The sequence below is a fragment of the Urocampus carinirostris genome, chromosome 1 (genome assembly GCF_059441175.1).
Source record: "Urocampus carinirostris isolate Australia breed hairy pipefish chromosome 1, RoL_Ucar_1.0, whole genome shotgun sequence".
NCBI classification, from domain to species: domain Eukaryota; kingdom Metazoa; phylum Chordata; class Actinopteri; order Syngnathiformes; family Syngnathidae; genus Urocampus; species Urocampus carinirostris.
Window position 1 is genome coordinate 74,548,699 of NC_142349.1, and position 23,672 is coordinate 74,572,370.

The 23,672-nt window shown below is 43.2% G+C and overlaps 3 protein-coding genes across 4 annotated transcripts; all 3 read left to right on the top strand.

Annotated features, from left to right (window-relative positions):
* Positions 1 to 194: 194 nt before the first annotated feature.
* On the top strand, positions 195 to 6,023 carry LOC148376871 (uncharacterized). 2 transcript variants are annotated; one of them, XM_088351901.1, is made up of 3 exons: positions 195 to 424; positions 3,434 to 3,706; positions 5,833 to 6,023. In XM_088351901.1, the coding sequence occupies exons 1-3, from the start codon at positions 304 to 306 to the stop codon at positions 5,838 to 5,840; spliced, it is 402 nt and encodes a 133-aa protein (XP_088208027.1). In that variant the 5' UTR covers positions 195 to 303; the 3' UTR covers positions 5,841 to 6,023. The 2 variants fall into 2 exon arrangements, with proteins under 2 accessions (XP_088208027.1, XP_088208019.1); XM_088351893.1 differs by lacking the exon at positions 5,833 to 6,023 and having other exon boundaries at positions 3,434 to 5,218.
* Positions 6,024 to 8,295: 2,272 nt separating this feature from the next.
* LOC148376872 (uncharacterized) lies at positions 8,296 to 13,962 on the top strand. The gene is made up of 2 exons (XM_088351603.1): positions 8,296 to 8,520; positions 11,933 to 13,962. Exons 1-2 carry the CDS (start codon positions 8,400 to 8,402, stop codon positions 13,294 to 13,296), a joined length of 1,485 nt encoding a protein of 494 aa, XP_088207729.1. The 5' UTR covers positions 8,296 to 8,399; the 3' UTR covers positions 13,297 to 13,962.
* A 368-nt stretch (positions 13,963 to 14,330) lies between these two features.
* Positions 14,331 to 23,295, top strand: LOC148376873 (uncharacterized). Its single transcript, XM_088351591.1, has 2 exons — positions 14,331 to 14,576; positions 21,922 to 23,295. Exons 1-2 carry the CDS (start codon positions 14,456 to 14,458, stop codon positions 23,283 to 23,285), a joined length of 1,485 nt encoding a protein of 494 aa, XP_088207717.1. The 5' UTR covers positions 14,331 to 14,455; the 3' UTR covers positions 23,286 to 23,295.
* Positions 23,296 to 23,672: the final 377 nt, after the last annotated feature.

The window sequence follows — 23,672 nt, forward strand, 5'->3', positions numbered from 1 at the left end:
GCAGATAATTGTTTGATTGATGAACGTTGAGAGCAGAGAGAGAGAGATGAGAGAGCATTTCGAATGGAGCCGGCTCATCAACTCCTTTCGTTCGCCAAGAGCACAGCAGAGTGGAACTGTGAGATGGTATGATGCTAGGGGGCGATAGAGCACCAAAGAGATGAATGACATCCGAGAAGAAGAGAAGAACTACACGTCACCGCTGCCGTTATCTGCGGCTCATTGGCGTTTCGCTCCAGTCTTGTACACAATAAACCTCCATCTCACTTCATTTAATTTCCCAAAGGTTCAAAAGTGGCTAAAATGTGCGAGAGATGGAAAGGAAATTTGAAAGAGGAGCATCAAGATGACAACGAGCGAGAAGATCGACGGCTAAACCAAGTTAGCATTAGCAATGAGCTACGAGTTGTGTTGAACAGAGCAGGTCGGTCATTTTTATTTCGATCACATTTTTATTTTACTAATGTTAGCCTCTGACCTTTTGATTGTCATTGCTCTTGGCCAAGTGCAAGCTTTTTTACGGTTATTAGCCCATGACAACCTATAAAGGCCTTTTTAAGGAACAAAAACGTCATTGACACATAGATTGACACATTAGATGGCCAATGAATTCCCAACGTTGATATGTACACATTTACGTTGTGTATTGAAATCATACCCGAAGATGAACGCAAAGCCTATCTTGATTCATTTTTACGCATCATTATGACAGGTGTTGTGCCCAAATCCGACTCCTGTGCAAAATCCTCCTCCCCTCGCGTGAGCGCGCATTCTGCTGAGCTTCCAACAAAAGCGATCGTATTCTATATAAAACGCATATTGAAACAATAAAGCGAGCTAATTAAAACAATTAAACTATCGTAGTCTATATAACGCGTTTCTTTAAACAATAAAGCGCGATCGTATTCTACAAAATGCGTTTGTTAACGCGGATGAAAAAGTCACCAACGTCAACGTACGCTATGATTTCCGCGATCACAACTAATTGTACTCAAATAGCCTTTATTTGATGTACTATAATAGCCCCAAATTCACTGTGCTGACTTAGTTATGCCACAGAAGGTTACTCTAGAAGTTACAAGTCTTTATCTCCAACAGAGTCTATTTTTTTGCAGGGGAGTCAGATTTTTTGCCTGCCGAAATCCCCCCCCCCCCTGCTAACTCCTGAATAAAAACACCAAATAACCCCAAATTCACTGTGCTGACTTATTTATGCCACAGAAGGTTACTCTACTCAAACAGGATCTATTTTAGCTGAGGAATCCGATTTAGGCAGGTAAAGTGCCTGCCCAATTTCTCCCCCCCCTGCTAACTCCTGAATAAAAACTCAGAATGACCCCAAGTTCACTGTGCTGACTTATTTATGCCACAGAATGTTACTCCACAAGTCTGTATCTCAATGAAATGAAAGCTAACTAATCTGAAAGTACTTTCAGGGTGATTTGAATAACGGGTCAAATCTGACCTGCTAAAACAATTCTTTTTGCAGTTTTCTAAGTAAATTACAAGGATTGGTTCAAAGATTCCAAGTACAATACAGCAACTTTATAGTCAATAAATTGTCTATTTACAGTAACAACTGAAAACGGTGTGGCCGCAGCAGACAGCATTAAAACTACAGCCTTTGTGAATGACTATATCGGTGTAGCTAGCCCTGTCCTGGTGTCTAGGTTTGCATGTCAGCTCCCTCAATTTGGCCTCAATGTCGGGTGCCCTGGCCCCAGAAATACACATAAACGTAGCTGGGTTGCTAAGCTTAATGTTACGGGTGACAGAGTCACCTATAACTAGGGTGCGGGAGCCAGTTGACAGGGGTGGTGTGGGACTAGCCGGGGGCTGAACTTATTATGTATCTGGATTGGCTCACCGCGGTTAGCAAGCCGCTTAGGGCAAACTGGACTTGCAGTTTCGCTACAACCCACGCTAGCAGTGGTGTCCGCGGCGCCTAACATTTTCCTTCTAAACTGCTGTAGCTCGCGGACACGTCCCTCTAGAAGGGCAAACTGCCTACGGAAGCAGGAGCAACAACCAATACTCACTTGTGAGTAGTGGAAAGCCGAGCAGCGTTTTAGTGTCTTAGCAGCCGGGGGAGAGTTTGCTCTTTCACTGGCGATCGGCAGCAGCGCGACGATAAACAATTGCGCGCGGCACAAACCTTATAGCAATCGTCCGAGATATTTACCTGAAACCTTTCAGCTGTTCAAGATGAGAAATCTCAGCCCGGAATTCTGATATAGCAGGAATCTGATGTGTCTCACTCTTACCCTTTACTGTTTGGGCGCCCCCTGGCGGTCGCTAGAAATCGCACAAATTGCCTGCATCGTTGTATAAGTTGCTAAGTTGAATGCTTGGTGGGGGACAAAAGTAGAGGCTTATAGTCCAAATTTTACGGTATGTAACATTGTGCATCGTCTATCACTGACAGAAGAATTGGAATCAGTCCTTCAAAGCTTAGCACTTTGTGTTCCTAAATGCCAATATTATGAATAGACCAATGATATTCATGTTTTTGTTATACACATTTTAATTGAGGTTCTGCCTCGTTTCTGTTTCCATTGGTTAGAATTATTACATGAATGCAGTCTATATTATAGATAGATAGATAGATAGATAGATAGATACTTTATTCATCCCCGTAGGGAAATTCACACTTCCAGCAGTCTACCCCGTTGTTTATTAACAGATGAACATGATGCCCTAGGGGTGCTTGTAGCGGAGTGGATGATGTCACGCTAGTCCAAAAGTTCGACATCCCTGCGGCAGATGGAAATCTTTTCTTTGTGAAAATCCAGGGATACACCACCTCGTGTTAGCAAGTCCGCCTCCTCTCCGATTCCCCCCGGCTTTCGTGTCTCTGTATAGCGGCGTTGAAGCCGGATAGCTCCGGGTAGCTCCGGGTGGCTACACGTTAGCGTCCGGAATGCTAAACGTGAGCCACGTTTCCGCAAAACACAGCAACTGCGCTCCCTGTGCGCTTCGATGTTTTCCACCAGCACTTGATGATCTTATTTGGTCGTGAGTTCGCATTTACCATGATTACGGATGGTACCGAAGACTTATAACGCCGCTAGCCGCTTCGCTAGCTCCGGCTCTTCTTCCACCATAGGCCCCCTCATCACGCCGGCACGAGAATTCTTCAGGGCAGGGAGTTGATTCCTTGAATAAACGCATTTTTGTGCGCTAAAACCCATGTCCATAGGATAGAAGTAATCCATAGTGTAGTTGTCAAAACGGGAAGAAAAAAAACGAAGATAGGAGCAGACAATAAAACAATAAATCACAAAAAGTGAGAGATAACGGAGCAGCTGCTGGAAAAGGCAGCCGCTCGTGCCGGCGCCGCTTTGATATTTAAACTTTTTGTCATTCATCAGTTTCGTTATTATGTCGTACAATTTGAATGATACGAAACTTATGTGTGTCTTGTGTCCCACAGATGTCAGTGAAGAATTCCTGCCTCTTGTCCGGCAGGAACCAGAGTTTCCTGACATTAAAAAGGAGGTGGAGGATGTGGAGCCCGTTTGTGTTAAAGAGGAGGAACTTTTCACAGAGTTTCCGGTGACTGAGACTTGTTTAACTACTGGAAATCAGGTAAAAGATGAAGAAAACTGGCAGGAGCCTCCAAGCAGCGTCTCCCATCATTACGTGAAAATTGATGACGAGGACACGTTCGACTCTGCACACACTGATGGCGACGAACAGTCAGAAGGTGATAAAACATGTTCTGAGTGTGGGAAAACGTTTCCATTCAAGTATCATTTGAAGTTGCATATGGTAGTTCACACTGGTGAGAAGCCTTTCTCTTGCTCAGTTTGCAGTAAAAAATTTCTCCATGAAAAAAGCTTAAAAATACACACAAGAACCCATACTGGTGAGAAGCCTTTTTCCTGCTTAGTTTGTGGTAAAAAATTCAGCCTGAAGGCACAACTAACATCGCACACAAGAACCCACACTGGTGAGAAGCCTTTTTCATGCAAAGTTTGTGGTGAAAAATTTAGCCACAGTGCAACTTTGAAATACCACACTACAACCCACACTGGTGAGAAACATTTTTCCTGCTCCGTTTGTGGTAAATCATTCAGCCGGAAAGAAATTTTAAAAACACACACAAGAACCCACACTGGCGAGAAGCCTTTCTCCTGCTCGTTTTGTGGTAAAACATTTGGCGTGATATCAAACCTAAAACGTCACTCGAGAACCCACACTGGTGAGAACCGTTTTTCCTGCTCGGTTTGCGGTCAGAACTTCAGCCAGAGCGCAGACTTAAAAAAACACACAAGAACCCACAATGGCGGGAAGCCTTTTTCCTGCTCCGTTTGTGGTAAATCATTCAGCCGGAAAGAAACTATAAAAACACACACAAGAACCCACACTGGGGAGAAGCCTTTTTCCTGCTCGTTTTGTGGTAAATCATTCAACCAGAAAAGTCACTTAAGAACACACACAAGAACCCACACTGGGGAGAAGCCCTTCTCCTGCTCGTTTTGTGGTAAATCATTCAGCGAGCAAGTTCACTTAAAAAAACACACAAGAACCCACACTGGGGAGAAGCCCTTCTCTTGCTCGTTTTGTGGTAAATCATTCAGCCGGAAAGATCACTTTAAAACACACACAACAACCCACACTGACGAGAAACCTTTTTCTTGCTCAGCTTCAATCTAAGATTCTAATGTCAAGCCAGAGCTCAGGATCACACGTCTGCTTGAGAAAATCGCATCCGTCACACTGCTTGATATGATATCATTTCTTGCATTTACATTTAAAACTGCTGAATGTACTGATTTGTGTCCTCTTCATGTCATATCAATTCAATAACATATCTCTCTATATACACACACATTCACTGTGTGTGTCAGTTTTTTCGCTGTAGATGAAACCAAAATTGTTAAATGATTTGATACAACTTGACTTACAACAGGTGTTTTAGCTTTACGTTTGAAGCCTGAAATGTGGCAAAATGACAAAAAGTTGGGCAAAATTGCGCAAGGCTCTGTACATTTAAATATTCTGTAACGGTAACTACAATATCCATTTATTTTCAACTATGGATTTCTGTTCTGAAGTACTTTCTGAATAACTTTTATTTATGTCTAGTTATCCTGACCTTTTCTTTTTCAAGTCTTTATTAGGTGTTTATCCTAGAGTGTCACGCCTAATATATTTTTAAATGTTCCCTTTGTTTATATCAATGACAATAAAGACATTTTTATATTATGGATAATTATTTAATGAGTTGACAAAATTAAGGTGACCTTGAACCCACAATATGTATACAGACGCTGCCCTACTTAAGAACGAAATGGTTCCGGATGATCGTTCGTAAGTTGAATTTGTTCGAAATTTTCTTCAGTGCTATATTTTGTATGGAAAGTATGTTTAAAGTTTATATAAGTAACCTGTATTACTTTGAAACTGAAAAATAAACGTTTACTGAAACCACATGCTGTATAATGTTACAAAGCAGGCTGAATGATAATGCATAGTAATGAAAAACAAAGCTACACATTAGGTGTCAACATTCTGTGGTCTCTGAAGCCCATTGAGACTCCTTGTGATTGAGGGATATAAAAAAAAACAAGACTTGACTATAAAGATAAATAAAGTTAAGTAAAACTTACTTTTGGAAGCGTTAGGCGACTTCCTCCTCCGTGGTAAAAACTGAACAAAAAAAAGCGTTTCAACCATTTTCTTAACCGCATCAAGCTTTGTAATTCCACTTTTGTTTAAAAAAAAACTGCTCGCCTCTTATATTGTAGAAAGTAGGTAAAAACTTATGATAAGGGAAATTAACTTGAAGCAACAGTCTTGGAGCTAACAATAGACTATTGTGTGTAGACATCTAGCGGAGGTCTTGGAATGACGTTGTTGCAGGAGGTCACAAGCTGGTATGCTGAGTGAGCCGGGGCGGGCAACATTCACGATATATCACGAGTTGATTTCGTGGACACTATAAAGGCCAATATTCAACGTTTCTGGAACTCTGACTGTGTCCTGAATGCAATAAAGAGCGTTCCCTTTTTGCCATTTCTCCTTACTGCGTATATTTAGGGGCGATGCCCAACGATGTTCTTCCCAAAATAAGTGGCGCCCAACTTGAGTAAAACATGTGCAGATGAACAGCGACAGTTATGCAAAGAAGGAAAATGTATTTATTAACCCCTGATAATAAGCATTCTTCTTACCAGTGTGTACTATAGAATGTCGATTAATTTTTGGTCTAAAAGGAGGACATTATTTTTCAAGGGTACAACATACGCCTGATAAAGTTTAGGTTTAGGTTGTGTGCTGAATTTCATCGGACGACAGACTTAAAAAGCCCTCCCACAGGGTAGAGTGGATCGAACTGCGGCGTTTGAGTGTTATGTGAATGGCGGGTATAAGTTAGGAGTACCAGTTGGACACGAGGTAAGGAATACGACAGTAAAATGTAAGACCTCTTGGGTGCTATCCTGGTTTCCCCACGCAAACGTGACACCTGTATTTCTACCAGCACCTATATGGTATGAGAATCCGGGTGTGCATGATCAATCATGCGAAAATATAACAATGACAATTCCGGAAATGCATTTTTTTCAGGGATCAATTGATTGCAATAGCAGACCGTCACAGGATGTGTGGGGATGATATCTTCCACAATGCTCTTCCGTGGAACTGGATTGGGTTGTGTACGCTTGTGAGAATGAAAGTACCTGTCATATTGGCTACCCTCTTGTGGTCACTAAACAATCAGTCGAACCTCCTTTGTGAGGTTTGCATGTTCTCCCCGTGCTTGCGTGGGTTTCCTCCGGGCACTCCGGTGTCCTCCCACATTCCAAAAACATGGACGTCAGGTTGATTGGCCGGTCTAAATTGTCCCGAGATGTGAATGAACGAGTGTGTTGTCTGTCCCTGTGTGCCCTGCGACTGGCTGGCAACCAGTTCAGGGTGTCCACTGCCCGAAGATAGCTGGGATGGGCTCCAGCACCCCCCGCGACCCTACTGAGGATAAGCGGTGCAGATAATGGATGGATGGATATTATGACCGAATAGAATGACAATAACATATGATAAAATAAAATATAACAAAACAGAATAGACTTTGTTACCATAAAGCTTATTATGCTGAAATAAGCTTTACGGTAGAGTGCATAACAGCTTTAATACAAGCGATTTGAGTAGAAAAAGGCAAAATAAACATGTTACCTGCTCAAAAGTGATTTATATACGGTGTGCATTACCGTTCGATTACATACGGGTGATAAAGCGGCGCCGCCACTGAGCGGCTGCCTTTCCAGCAGCTGCCCCTGTTATCTCTCACTTTTTGTGATTTATTGTTTTATTGTCTGTTTCTATCTTCGGTGTTTTTCTTCCCGTTTGACAACTAAACATTTGGATTACTTTCTATCCTATGGACATGGGTTTTAGCGCACAAAAATGCAGTTATTCGAGGATTCAACTCTTTGCCCTGAAGAATTCTCGTGCCGGCGTGATGAGGGGCCTATCGTGGAAGAAGAGCCGGAGCTAGCCAAGCGGCTAGCGGCGTTATAAGTCTTTGGTACCGTCTGTAATCATGGTAAATGTGAACTCACTACCAAATAAGACCAACGAGTGCTGGTGGAAAACATCGAAGCGCACAGGGAGCGCAGTTGCTGTGTTTTGCGGAAACGTTGCTCACGTTTAGTACCCCGGACGCTAACGTGTAGCCACCCGGAGCTAACCGGCTTCAGCGCCGCTATACAGAGATATGAAAGCCTGCGGGAATCGGAGAGGAGGCGGACTCGCTAACACGAGGTGGTGTATCCCTGGACACACAGAAAAGATTTCCATCTGCCGCAGGAATGTCGAACTTTTGGACTAGCGTGTGAGGTCATCCGCTCGGCTACAAGCACCCCTAGGGCATCATGTTAATCTGTAAATAAACAACGGGGTAGACTGCTGGAAGTGTGAATTTCCCTACGGGGATGAATAAAGTATCTATCTATCTATCTAGACATCTAGACATCTATCTATCATTCACAACAAATACAAAGACAGAATGGTTAAAATTGTATTACATTCCCAACAAATGCAAGACGAAGTGGTTTTGGTTATATGTTCGCCATTACATTCCCGAAAAGTGAGATAAAAGTGAGATAAAACGAGGTAAATGTGGTTGTAGTAGCCAGGGGATGCAAATCTCGGCAGGGATGCATTTCTCGGCAAAACACCAGGTCATAAACTTATTTGTTATTTCAACACAGCAGAGTGTACTGTGAGATGGTATGATGCTAGGGGGCGATAGAGCACCAAAGAGATGGATGCCATCCGAGAAGAAGAGAAGAACCACACATCACTGCGGCTCATTCGCGTTTCGTTCCAGTTGTGTGCAGAAGTTAACTCCATCTAACTGCTTTTAACCCAGTAAAGGTTCAAAAGTGGCTAAAATGTGCGAGAGATGGAAAGGAAATTTGAAAGAGGAGCTTCAGGATGACAACGAGCGAGAAGATCGACGGCTAAACCAAGTTAGCATTAGCAAGGAACTACGAGTTGTGTTGAACAGAGCAGGTCGGTCATTTTTATTTCGATCACATTTTTATATGACTAATGTTAGCCTCTGACCTTTTGATTGTCATCGCTCTTGGCCAAGTGCAAGCATTTTTACGGCTATTAGCCCATAACAACCTATAAAGGTCTGTTTAAGGAAACACAAGCCAATAGTGACCGATTAAAAAGTGAGTTGACAAAGTGGTAGGCCAATGAATTCCCACAGCCTGGTGAACATGCACAAAGCCAATCGTGATTCATTTTTACGCATCATTATTACCGGCAATTCTGTACAATCATGGATTTCCTTCTAGAAAGAGAAGACTAACATTTAAAACCTCTTTTCATAAAGCTTCAACTCTTGGGATTCAAAGTTTTCAGGACTTTTGGAAGAGTACAGATCAGGGTGTGTATGCAGGCAATGGAACGCTCTAAACTACAAAAATAATGTGATTTACATGAATAGAATAGAATAGAATAGAATCTAGCATAGCGCTTGTTAGCTCTAGCAATACAGACTCTGTACCCGTGGTTAAAGGCTCATTAATCACCTGTGACCAGGCCTGCACTAGTGTACCCTGTCATGGAAGGCTTGAACAGTACTATATATTTTTAGAAAGAGTGAGAGCATCTTTCCATTAGGGGTGAAGGCCGTCTCTCCTCAGCAGGTCAGGTCGGCCCTAGAAGGCAGGCCAGTTATCCACAGACCTAAATCCCTACTGACTACAAAAACTTGCCAGCCACCGGTTGAGCGAGACTCGTCTGCTAAACCTCTCATCATTGCCTCTCGCAGGCAAGGGGCCAGAGACAATTACTCGATGCCGACTCATCTTTCTGGCGAGATTACAGGTCCTAGCAATATTTTTTTTGTAATCTCAGGTTGCCTCATTTTAGTATCATTAGAGCCTTCGTAAATAACTATATCGCTGTAGCTAGCACTGTCCTGGTGTCTAGGTTTGCATCTCAGTTCTCTCAAATTGGCCTCAATGTCGGGTGCTCTGGCCCCAGAAATACACATAAACGTAGCTGGGTTGCTAAGCTTTATGTTACGGGTGATTGAGTCACTTATAACTCTGGTGCAGGAGCCAGTAGACCGGGGTGTTGTGGGACTAGCTGGGGGCTGAACTTACTATGGGCTAATCCTTACGGGACTTGCCGTTTCGCTACAACCCACGCTAGCAGTGGTGTCCGCAGCGCCTAATATTTTCCTTCTAAACTGCTCTAGCTCGCGGACACGTCCCTCTAGAAGGGCAACCTGCCTTCGGAAGCAGGAGCAACCTTTACAACAACCCATACTTACTTGTGAGTAGTGTGAAGCCGAGCAGCGTCTTAGTGTCTTAGCAGCCGGGGGAGAGTTTGCTCTTTCAGCGGCGATCGGCATCAGCGCGACGATAAACAAATGCGCGCGGCACAAACCTTACGCCAATCGTCCGAGATATTTACCTGAAACTTTTAGGCTGTTCAAGATGAAAAATCTCAGCCCAGAATTCTGATATAGCAGGAATCTGACTTGTCTCACTCTTACCCTTTACTGCTTGGGCGCCCCCTGGCAGTCGCTAAAAAAAATGCACAAATTGGCCGCATCGTTGCAAAGTTGAAAGCTTGGAAGACAAAAGTAGTGGCTTATAGTCCGAATTTTACGGTATGTAACAATGTGCATCGTCTATCACTGACAGAAGAATTGGAATCAGTCCTTCAAAGCTTAGCACTTTGTGTTCCTAAACCCCAATATTCAGTAGAGACCATTGGTATTTCTTTTTGTTATACACATTTTAATTTATATGTTTATTCGTTTCTGTCTCCATTGGTTAGAATAGAATAGAATAGAATATACCTTTATTGTCATTGTTACAAAATGGTTAACATATTGTGACAACGAAATTGGGTATGACACTCCAGTTTCCGACATTCACAGTGAGGTAAAATACGAAGATAAAGGAACAAAGAAGATAAGGTTATGAACAAGGAGGATAAGGTTATAGTTATAAATTACACAAAATTTACACAAGAAATGTCGGCATGTAGGATGTTACATACAGTTTGGTATCGTAAGGGTTTGTGCAATATGCATTTGGTGCAAAAATAGTCATCATAGTGCAAAAAAAAGATAGTCAACATTGTGCAAGGTGAGCAGTAAACATAGTGCAGTCAACATTGTGCAAAAAACATAGACATGAGTACCGTTTACGTTCGTATGAGGTAGTGTTTTTGCAAGAGTTTTTCGTGCGGTGTGTGTTTAGGGTGGTAATGGCCCTGGAGAAGAAACTGTCTCTGAGTCTGTTTGTTTTTGTGTGACCTGTAACGCTTGCCGGAAGGCAGCAAGTCAAAGAGGTGGTGGCCGGGGTGAGAAAGGTCCTTGATGATGTTTACTGCTCTGCTGAGGTAGCGAGAGCTGGCAATGTCCTCCAGACTGGGCGGAGAGCAACCGACGATTTTCTGGGCTGTTTTGATGACCCTTTCCTGTCTGCTGCTGTGCACCCAGCATACCACACCGTAATGCAGTACGTTAGAATGCTTTCCACTGTGGCTTTGTGAAAGGACACCTGCAGCTGCTGTTTTAGATGGTTTTTCCTGAGCACTCTCAGGAAATGCAGTCGCTGCTGGGCCTTCCCTACCACCGCTCTGGTGTTAGCAGACCAGGAGAGGTCGTCGGAGATGTGCACACCCAGAAATTTGAAGGAGTGGACTCTCTCTACACAGTCTCCTTTTATGATGAGTGGTGCTGGATTCCTGCCATTCCTTCTGAAGTCCACTATCAGTTCTTTTGTTTTTGTGGTGTTCAGTATAAGGTGGTTTTCCGAACACCACGTTGACAGTGACTCCACCTCATCCCTGTACCCCGCCTTGTCCCCTTCAGAGATGAGGCCGATCAAGGTCGTATCGTCGGCGAACTTAATGACTGTGTTCGTGGGGTGGTTCGGTGAGCAGTCGGAGGTGTAGAGGGTAAAAAGCAGGGGGCTCAGTGCACAACCTTGGGGGGAGCCAGTGTTCAGTGTTAGGGTGGGAGAGACGTGGTTACCGAGTTTCACGGACTGTGGGCGGTTCGAGAGGAAGTCCATTATCCAGTGGCAGATGGAGGGGGGGGAGTCCTAGGTGTGTGAGTTTCTCCACCAGGATCTCCGGGATAATGGTGTTAAAAGCTGAGCTGAAGTCCAGAAAGAGCATTCTGACGTAGCTCCCCCGGTTGTCCAGGTGTTTCAGCACGGTGTGAAGTGCTGTGTTTATGGCGTCATCAGTGGAGCGGTTTGCCCTGTAGACAAACTGGTGGGGGTCCAGTGTGAGTGGCCGGGAGTTTTTGATGTACTGGGACACTAACATTCTAACATAACTAACTAGAATTATTACATGAATGTTGTCTATATATTTATTCATTTTGTCATTCATTAGTTTCGGTATTATGTCGTATATTTTAAATGTGTCTTGTGTCCCACAGATGTCGGTGAAGAATTCCTGCGTCCTGTCCCGCAGGAACCAGAGTTTCCTGACGTTAAAAAGGAGGAGCAGGATGTGGAGCCTGTTTGTGTTAAAGAGGAGGGACTTTTCACAGAGTTTCCGGTGACTGAGACCTGTTTAACTCCTGGAAAGCAGGTAAAAGATGAAGAAAACTGGCAGGAGCCTCCGAGCAGTGTCTCCCATCATCACGTGAAAATTGATGACGAGGACACGTCCGACTCTGCACACAATGATGGCAACGAACAGTCAGAAGGTGATAAAACATGTTCTCAGTGTGGGAAAACGTTTCCATTCAAGTATTGTTTGAAGTTGCATATGGTAGTTCACACTGGTGATAAGCCTTTCTCCTGCTCAGTTTGCGGTAAAAGATTTAGCCTGAAAGCAGGTTTGAAAAAGCACGCTACAATCCACATGGGTGAGAAACCTTTTTCCTGCTTAGTTTGCGGTCAAAAATTCAGCCTGAAAGCATACTTAAAAACTCACACAAGAACCCACACTGGTGAGAAGCCTTTTTCCTGCAAAGTTTGTGGTAAAAAATTCGGCCACAAATTAAGTTTGAAAAACCACGCTACAACCCACACTGATGAGAAGGCTTTCTCCTGCTCAGTTTGCGGTCAAAAATTCAGCCTGAAAGCATACTTAAAAACTCACACAAGAATCCACACTGGTGAGAAGCCTTTTTCCTGCAAAGTTTGTGGTCAAAAATTCAGCCACAATGTAAGTTTGAAAAAACACGCTACAACTCACACTGGTGAGAAACCTTTTTCCTGCTTAGTTTGCGGTCAAAAATTCAGCCTGAAGGAACACTTAACATCGCACACAAGAACCCACACTGGCGAGAAGCCTTATTCCTGCTTAGTTTGCGGTCAAAAATTCAGCCTGAAGGCACACTTAACATTGCACACAAGAACCCACACTGGCGAGAAGCCTTTTTCATGCTCATTTTGTGGGAAAACATTCAGCCAGGTATCAAGCCTAAATCGTCACACAAGAACCCACACTGGTGAGAAGCCTTTTTCCTGCTCAGTTTGTGGTAAAAAATACAGCCACAAAGTAAATTTGAAAAACCACGCTACAACCCACACTGGTGAGAAGCTTTTTTCCTGCTCATTTTGTGGTGAAACATTCAGCCAGGTATCACACCTAAATCGTCACACAAGAACCCACACTGGTGAGAAGCCTTTTTCCTGCTCAGTTTGTGGTAAAAAATACAGCCACAAAGTAAGTTTGAAAAAACACGCTACAACCCACACAGGTGAGAAGCTTTTCTCTTGCTCATTTTGTGGTGAATCATTCACCCAGAAATCAAACCTAAATAATCACACAAGAACCCACACTGGTTAGAATCCTTTTTCTTGCTCAGCTTCAATCTAAGATTCTAATGTCAAGCCAGAGCTCAGGATCACACGTGTGCTGGAGAAAATGGCATCCGTCACTCTATTTGAGATATAATTTTTTGTATATACAATTAAAACTCTACTGCTGAATGTACAGATTTGTGTACTTTTCATGTCATATCAATTCAATAATATATCTCTCTCTACAAACACACACACACACATACACTATGTGTGTCAGTTTTTTCGTTGTAGATGAAACAAAAAATGTTAAATATTTTGATACAACTTGACTTGTCTCACATTGTGTTGATTCTTCCAACAGATTTTCTGTTTTTTAGCTTTACGTTTGAAGCCTGAACTGTGTCAAAATGACAAAGTTGTATGGGGCAAAATTTCGCAAGGCACTGTACATTTAAATATTCTGTAACAGTAACTACAATATCCATTTATTTTCAACTATGGATTTCTGTTCTGAAGTACTTTCTGAATAACTTTTATTTATGCCTAGTTATCCTGACTTTATCTTATTTTTCTTTTTGAAGTCTTTATTAGGTGTTTATCCTAGAGTGTCACGTCTAATCTCTTTTTAAATCTCCCCTATGTTTATATCAATGACAATAAAGACATCTTTATATTGTGGATGGTTATTTGTTGAGTTGACAAAATTAAGATGACCTTTTTCAAGATTTATTTGAAATCTGAATGTGATTGAATGAACCCACAATATGTATACAGACGCTGCCCTACTTAAGAACGAGATGGTTCCAGATGATCGTTGTCCCCTGCCCGAAGTTAGCTGGGATTGGGCTCCAGCACCCCCCGCGACCCTACTGAGGATAAGCGGTGCAGATAATTGTTTGATTGATGAACGTTGAGAGCAGAGAGAGAGAGAGCGAAAGAGAGCGAGAGAGAGAGCATTTCGAAGGGAGCCGGCTCATCAACTCCTTTCGTTCGCCAAGAACACAGCAGAGTGGACCTGTGAGATGGTATGATGCTAGGGGGCGATAGAGCACCAAAGTGATGAATAACATCCGAGAAGAAGAGAAGAACCACACATCACTGCTTCCATTGTCTGCAGCTCATTAGCGTTTCGCTCCAGTCTTGTGCAGAATAAACCTCCATCTAACTTCATTTAATTTCCCTAAGGTTCAAAAGTGGCTAAAATGTGCGAGAGATGGAAAGGAAATTTGAAAGAGGAGCTTCAGGATGACAACGAGCGAGAAGATCGACGGCTAAACCAAGTTAGCATTAGCAAGGAGCTACGAGTTGTGTTGAACAGAGCAGGTTGATCACTTTTATTTCCATAAGATTTTTGTATTATTTCAGTTAGCCTCTGACCTTTTGATTGTCCTCGCTCTTGGCCAAGTGCAAGCAATTTTACGGTTACTAGCCCATGACAACCTATAAAGGCCTGTTTAAGGAACAAAAACGTCATGACCAATAGAGGGCTCCGCGCTTTGTGCTAAAAATAGTAACACGGCGTCGTGCCGCCATCTTGGAAGTCTGTCGATTACAAGTGGTGATAGCGAGAGGAGCAAATATTTACTCAGTTTGTCTATTTACTCAACTAGCTTCGTTTGTGTACGGATTTTGTCCATCTACACTATGGAAAACTACGTGGAGAGTTTAGACAAGCAAGCACGCGAGCGGTACGCTGCGAAGTTGCATTTTATTGGAAAATTGGATCCCCACAAAATTAAAAACAAGGACTGGAAGTCTGATCCCGATTTGTTGCCGTGTGTGACTTACATCGAACTTGTCTTATTTTCCACCCAAGTCCCTTTTGTGAACTGAAGGATTTTCAAAATTACAAAAGTATGGAAGCCTACGACAGATTTGTGTCTGGTTGGGTTCGGGATGTGTCTGTGCACACAGCATTTAACCTAGCCATACTTGAATGGTGTCGACAGATGTACATGAAGTACACATGTCCCATAACCTTTTTAAAATTTATTTCTACATCATAAATAATTCAATTTACCTGTCAGAAAGTGGTCAGAACAAACACGAACACAGTCAAGCTTTGGCAAATTTGACAGGTTGATAGCTGCCAGCCACATTCGTCTTCGCCGTTCACTTTTCTCCTGAGCTTCAATCCCCTGATCGTAAACACACTTCGGAAGTCTAAAGAAGCCCTTCCCACCCTTTTCCCCTCGGCTACAACAGCCAACAATAACGCACGTATTCGGCATTATAATGTAGAATCTAACTGGTTCGCTGAACAATAACAATGAAGTGAAAAGCTTTGTGGACTTCCAAAACGGCCGCCAGCAATGCATTGTGGGTAAATCTTAGGACCTCGAAGCACTCTATTCGGGTCCAAAAAATCTTTAGGCAATTGTGACCGATTTAAACGTGGATTGACACATTGGTTAGCCTATGAATTCCCAACGTAGATATGTACACATTTACGTTGTGTTGTAGCGAGCAGAGACGGGAGTCGTAGGCGGAGTGTCAAACAAAGGTGCCAACGAAAGCTGCTTTAATGACATTTAAACTTGCAATAACAAAACAAACACGAGAGTGGCTCGAGCCGGCCGAATTAAGAGTCCCCCTAGGAACTCGCTAACTAAACAATGGTTCCGTGGGTGAATTATGTAAAACCCACTACAGTGTATCGAAATCATACCCGAGGATCAACGCAAAGCCAATCTTGATTCATTTTTACTTATCTTTAAGACCCGCAAGTCTGTACAATCATGGATTTCCTTCCAGAAAGAGAAGACTTACATTTAAAACCTCTTTCACAATGTCTATAAATTAGCCCAAAGTAAAATAATACAACAAGGACTGTCAACTGGTTGTCTCCAAATGGCCACCTTTGGAAACGCCTGGACAAGGGGTGGGCAAATTTTCTGACTCGAGGGCCACAATGACGCAAGTTGAGGCCTGATCAACCTCGGCTGGGTCACATGGGTGAGAGTGTCTGATGTTGCGAGACCCGAAACACTCAATGAACCCAAGTTACATCACTGATGATGCGTCCCAGTTGCATCCAGGAGATGTTTCCTTCAAGCAAGGTCCATATTTCTTTATTTTTAATTCTGTTATACGTAAATCACGGCGTTTCCTATGCCATATAAGAACCCTTGCGTGTCGTCTCATTGGTGCTCGCCAGGGTCTCAATTTAGATTTTGTTTTGGTTTTTGTCCTCAAACGCTTGTTCGTTCCGTAGAACAGGGGGGAGGCTGCAGCAGCAGCACGTTAAGATCAGGAACGGTTCAACAAAGACTGCAATCTGGAGGTTCACGACTCCCTTAACTGCATGGGTTGTCGGGGCACCAATGAGAACGCAACTTTGGACAGCCTTCTCCACTGGTTAGTCTTTGGCCTGTTCTTGGGTCGTGGCAAAGTTGGCACCAGTTCATTCCTTAATGTCGTCTGCCCAGTTATTTTTCAGTCTTCCTCTCCTCAGGCCCCTTAGACTTATAATATCATACGGAGGACAGAAGGGAATCTTTTTAAAAAAGGAGGCAAAGCAGGAAAATGATCCTTATATGGACTCATTTTACCTACTGTAAAATCCGGACTATAGGGCGCACCTGACTATAAGGCGCTCCCAGTCCATTTAAATATTTGAGATTTTTACATAGAAAGAGTGCACACAAAAGGAGTTTTAATAATATAAGGTACTCAACCCCTTGACATTCTGCCGGTGGGCGGCAGGACCTTTAATAAACAAATGCGCGTCTGTATGATGTCACCTGCCACTGAAATACGTCATGCCACATATCATTGGAAAGCTTCAACTCTTTGTAAAGTTAGCTATTTTTAGTTGTGTATTTTTCTGACTCCAATGCTATGAAATTAACCTGTTTTTATATTCCTAATTTACAAGTAATCATCACATGCACACATAGTCACGTTTTCAAAGATCAGTCTAAGTATCTGGATTGGCTCACCGCGGTTAGCTACCCGTTTAGGGCTAATCCTAACTGGACTTGCAGTTTCGCTACAACCCACGCTAGCAGTGGTGTCCGCGGCACCTAACATTTTCCTTCTAAACTGCTCCAGCTCACGGACACGTCCCTCTTGAAGGGCAACCCGCCTACAGAAGCAGGAGCAACATTTACAACAACCCACACTCACTTGTGAGTAGGTGGAAGCCGAGCAGCGTCTTAGTGTCTTAGCAGCCGGGGGAGAGGTTCCTCCCTCACCGGCCATCGGCAGCAGCACGACGATAAACAATTGCGCGCGGCACAAACCTTACAGCAATCGTCCGAGATATTTACCTGAAACCTTTCAGCTGTTCAAGATGAAAAATCTCAGCCCAAAATTATGATATAGCAGGAATTTTGACTTGGGGGCGGCAGTGGCTCAGGAGGTAGAGTGCTCGTCTTGGGATCAAGAGATCTCAGTTCGAATCCCGGCTCCTCCGTGTTACATGTCGAAGTGTCCTTGGGTAAGACACTGAACCCCTAATACCCCCAATATGCAGGTTAGCGCCTTACATGGCTGCACGGCCGCTATTGGGAAATGTGAAGCACACTGTAAAGCGCTTTGGGAAGTCTTGACTTGAAAAGCGCTATATAAATGCAGATCATTTCATTTCATTTCATTTCATGTCTCACTCTTACCCTTTACTGCTTGGGTGCCCCCTGGCGGTCGCTAAAAAAAATGCACAAATTGGCCGCATCGTTGCAAAGTTGAAAGCTTGGGGGACAAAAGTAGCGGCTTATAGTCCGAATTTTACGGTATGTAACATTGTGCATCATCTATCACTGACAGAAGAATTGGTATCAGTCCTTCGGAACATGGCGGCGCATACAATGGATGCTGCGGCCCGATGCTCTCCAGCAAGTCTTCTATTTATTACCGTTCTCTTGTCTTTTTTGCTTTCTTTTTTGGACACAAGCATGGACAATAAGACTTGCAGTCGGGACAAACTTATTCGATTGGGTGGGCGTCTAAATTTCGACTTTTCGGGCACCTTTTACACCGTCTATGATATCCCAAACGAGCTACAAAGAGATCCGGCATTTTTGTGGACAACTATTCCTCCTACTAAACAACAACGAAGGCGCCGTAAAGACAGGAAACAGAAGCGTGGTTGCCGTGCGGGTAAATGTGTGAAGCGTGCGAAGTCGAAGGAGCAAGAAGGATGCGAAGATGTGACTAATTCCACCATTCATTCCTCGCCGGACAACCGACGCTTTAAACTCAACGCTCACGAACGGCGACATCTTGTGACGATCTCTACAAAGACTACGAAGACTTCAGGTAAGTCAAATGATTCAGCAAAGCTTAAATTTGGTCTTTTAAATATTAGATTGCTTGCTCCTAAAGCTTTACTTGTTGATGACATGATTCGTGATTATAAACTTAATTGTATCGGTCTTTGTGAAACTTGGTTACGGCCGGATGAGTTTTTACCGCTAAATTATGCTTCTCCTCCAGACTACGTGAGTAGCCATGTAGCACGCACGTTGAAGAAGGGTGGCGGTGTCGCGCTCATTTCTGGAAAAAACGCTCAAATTTACTCCTCGTACCTCTAATAATTACAAGTCGTTCGAGGCTCTTGTTATAATAATAATAATATAATAATAATTTCCTTGTATTGTCATTCTGTGTAACAATGTACACAGAACGAAATGTCGATTGCATCTGACCCGATGCAGCCGCAGCCAAGAGAGGGCGCCGCCGACCACTTTTTAAGTCTTAGGAATGACTCGGCCGGGGCGCGAACCCGAACCTCCCAGTCTCAAAGCGGGCGCCTTACCATCTAGGCTATGCGGTCCTCTCTATTGTCAATCTATGTGATAACTATCTATCGCGCACCAGGACCATACACAACTTTCTTAGACGAATTTGCTGAACTTTTGTCTGAACTAGTAACCTATACAGACAAAATTATAATTATGGGGGACTTTAACATTCATATGAACTCCCCACTCAGTTCACTCACTGTTGCGTTCGGTCTCTAATTGATGCATTTGGTTTTAATCAACTGGTTGATTTGCCAACCCATAAAGATGGAAACACGCTCGACTTGGTTCTGACTCGAGGAGTTTTAACCTCAAACATGACGGTGCCACCGTGTTCTACCGTTATCTCGGATCATTATTTAGTTACGTTTGAGTTGCTAGCTAAATGTAGTACTAAAAAAGCTGAAGGATTTAGCGGACGCAATATCAGCACTGGCACAGTGTCTGAGCCCTTTGATCTTCTTCCAAGAGCAGTTGCGTCCTTTCCGTCATACAATGGCTCTATCGACTCACTCATGAATGAGGTTAATGCTACCCTGGCTAGTGTCCTGGATTCAATAGCGCCCATACGGCTTAAATCACGACCTAAAAGACGCACGCCTTGGTTTACTGATGAAACTAGAACCATTAAAAAAGAATGCAGGAAATTGGAAAGAAAATGGCGCGCCACCAAGCTTGAGGATTTCCATCAAACCTGGTGTGATAGCTTGTTATAGTATAAAGCCTTGCCTCTGCAAAATCGGCCTACCTTTCGAAGGTGATTGCGTCACAAAAGAACAATCCCAAAGTCCTTTTTGACACTGTAGCATCGCTTACAAGGCAACAGACTATCCCAGATAGTTCGACCCACTCAGCCCATGACTTAATGGTCTTCTTTACTAAGAAGATTCAATGCATACAGGAAGAAATTGCTAAAGACATTATTAATACAACACATATTAAAGGGCTGACATCTACAGATGCACGACAGGGTGGCTGTCCAGGGAATTTGTCCAGTTTTAGTGAACTGTCACTTGATGATCTTAAACAGGTGGTGAATGCAGCCAAACCGACAACTTGCCAGTTCGACCCCGCTCCCAGGTTCACTTATTAAAGGTCTTTTTGGCGTCCTTGGACCATCAGTTCTAAATATTATAAACATATCACTCTCCTCAGGTGTAGTTCCAGCGGCTTTTAAGTTCGCCGTTATTAAACCCACACTGAAACGACCCAACCTTGATCCAGAAAGCTTATGTAATTATAGACCCGTGCCAAACCTACCTTTCCTTTTTAAAGTACTTGAAAATGTAGTGGCACAGCAGCTGAATGATTTCATATCCGAGAATAACCTTTTTGAATCTATGCAATCAGGATTCAGGGCTAACCACTCTACTGAGACAGCTCTGATTAAGCTAACCAATGATCTCCTCCTGGCAATCGATTCTGGCGCTTCATCACTTTTGCTGCAGCTGGATCTTAGTGCTGCTTTTGACACAGTGCACCACGATTTCTTACTAGAACGGTTGGAAAAATGGATTGGTCTCTCATGGTTCAGATCCTACCTCTCAGATAGGACGCACTGTGTTAAATATGGCGAAATGACATCTGAGCCCTTTAGTGCTACCTGTGGTGTTCCGCAGGGTTCAGTGCTTGGCCCCCTTCTTTTCAGCATTTACATGCTTCCATTAGGTGATATTATTCGCAAGTACAATATCAGTTTCCACTGCTACGCAGACGACTCTCAACTATATCTTCCGTTGGAGGAATCTGCCACACTAAACTGTGGAAATTTAGAGGCCTGCCTCACTGAGATAAAAGAGTGGATGTAACTCAATTTCTTGCGTCTTAACTTTGAAAAGACCGAAATGTTAGTCATTGGTCCATCTAAATGCCGCGACTTATTCTCAAAAACTGCTGTGAACATTGACAAATGTCACATCACACAGAGTGACTCAGTTAAAAATTTAGGTGTCATATTTGACCCTTATCTATCCTTTGAAACGCATGTAAAGAAAATTACTAGAACCGTTTTCTTCCATCTTCGTAACATTGCTAAAATTCGTCCTATACTGTCTCAGTCGGATGCGGAAATTATAATTCTTGCGTTTGTTACCTCCCGTCTCGATTACTGTAATGCACTACTCTCCGGTCTCCCGAAGTCCAGAATCAAGTCTCTTCAGCTGGTACAAAATGCCGCAGCGAGGCTTTTAACTATTACAAAAAGTCCGATCACATCACACCGATTTTGGCTAACCTGCATTGGCTCCCAGTTAGCCTTAGATGTGATTTCAAGGTTCTCTTACTATTATACAAAATCATACATGGACTTGCTCCCTCTTATCTTTCAGGTCTGATTTCCGCCTATGTCCCGGTCCGAAGCCTACGTTCTGAGAGTGCCGGTCTTCTGGTGATCCCAAGAGCAAAGAAGTGTTCTGCTGGTTCGAGAGCGTTCTCCATCCGGGCACCGGTGCTGTGGAATGCTCTACCCCCTGAGATCCGATCTGCAACCTCAGTGGAAATGTTTAAATCTAAGCTTAAAGCTCACTTCTACTCTATAGCGTATGAACCTACTCTTCTCGTCGGCTCCAGAGCAGGGGAATGTATAATAATAGTCTGAAAATATTCTGTGTAATATAGTGTAATAACCTGTGAAGCCCTTTGAGACTCTTCGTGATTTAGGGCTATACAAATAAAAATGACTTGACCTGACTTCAAAGCTTAGCACTTTGTGTTCCTAAATGCCAATATTCAGTAGAGACCAATGATATTTGTTTTTTTATACACATTTTAATTGAGGTTCTGTGTCTTTTCTGTCTCCATTGGTTAGAATTATTACACGAATGCAGTCTATATTATATATTTAAACTTTTTGTCATTTATCAGTTTCGTTATTATGTCGTACAATTTGAATGATACGAAACCTATGTGTGTCTTGTGTCCCACAGATGTCGGTGAAGAATTCCTGCCTCCTGTCCGGCAGGAATCAGAGTTTCCTGACATTAAAAAGGAGGAAGAGGATGTGGAGCTTGTTTGTGGTAAAGAGGAGGGACTTTTCACAGAGTTGCCAGTGACTGGGACCTGTTTAACTCCTGGAAAGCAGGTAAAAGATGAAGAAAACTGGCAGGAGCCTCCAAGCAGTGTCTCCCATCATCACGTGAAAATTGATGACGAGGACACGTCCGACTCTGCACACACTGATGACGAGGAACATTCAGAGGGTGATAAAACATGTTCTGAGTGTGGGAAAACGTTTCCATTCAAGTATCGTTTGAAGTTGCATATGGTAGTTCACACTGGTGAGAAGCCTTTCTCTTGCTCAGTTTGCGGTAAAAAATTTCCCAATGAAAAAAGCTTAAAAATACACACAAGAACCCACACTGGTGAGCAGCCTTTTTCCTGCTCAGTCTGCGGTCAAAGATTCAGCCATAAAGGAAGCTTAAAAAGACACACAAGAACCCATACTGGTGAGAAGCCTTTCTCCTGCTCAGTTTGCGATAAAAAATTCAGCTCCAAAGCAAATTTGAAATACCACGCTACAACCCACACTGGTGAAAAGACTTTCTCTTGTTCAGTATGCAGTAAAAAATTTCTCCATAAAAAAAGCTTAAAAATACACACAAGAACCCACACCGGTGAGAAACCTTTTTTATGCTTAAATTGTGGTAAAAAATTCAGACTGAAAGCACAACTAATATCGCACACAAGAACCCACACAGGTGAGAAGCCTTTTTCATGCAAAGTTTGTGGTCAAAAATTCAGCCACTATGCAACTTTGAAAAACCACGCATCAACCCACACTGGTGAGAAACCTTTTTCCTGCTTAGTTTGCGGTCAAAAATTCAGCCTGAAGGCACACTTAATATTACACACAAGAACCCACACTGGCGAGAAGCCTTTCTCCTGCTCGTTTTGTGGTAAAACATTCGGCGTGATATCAAACCTAAAACGTCACTCGAGAACCCACACTGGTGAGAACCGTTTTTCCTGCTCGGTTTGCGGTCAGAACTTCAGCCAGAGCGCAGACTTAAAAAAACACACAAGAACCCACACTGGCGAGAAGCCCTTTTCCTGCTCCATTTGTGGTAAATCATTCAGCCGGAAAGAAACTATAAAAACACACACAAGAACGCACACTGGGGAGAAGCCCTTCTCCTGCTCGTTTTGTGGTAAATCATTCAGCGAGAAGGCTTACTTAAACATACACACAAGAACTCACACTGGCGAGAAGCCCTTCTCCTGCTCGTTTTGTGGTAAATCATTCAGCGAGCAAGTTCACTTAAAAAAACACACAAGAACCCACACTGTTTAGAATCCTTTCTCCTGCTCAGTTTGCAGTCAAAACTTCAGCCAGAAAGTAGACTTCAAAAAACACACAAGAACCCACACTGGTGAGAAGCCTTTTTCCTGCTCCATTTGTGGTAAATCATTCAGCCGCAAAGAACTCTTAAAGAAACACACAACAATCCACACTGGCGAGAAGCCCTTCTCCTGCTCGTTTTGTGGGAAATCATTTAGCCAGAAAGATCACTTTAAAACACACACAAGAACCCACACTGGTGAGAAGCCTTTTTCCTGCTCATTTTGCGGTCAAAAATTCAGCCTGAAGGCATACTTAAAAAGACACACTAGAACCCACACTGGTGAGAAGCCCTTCTCCTGCTCGTTTTGTGGTAAATCATTCAGCGAGCAAGTTCAC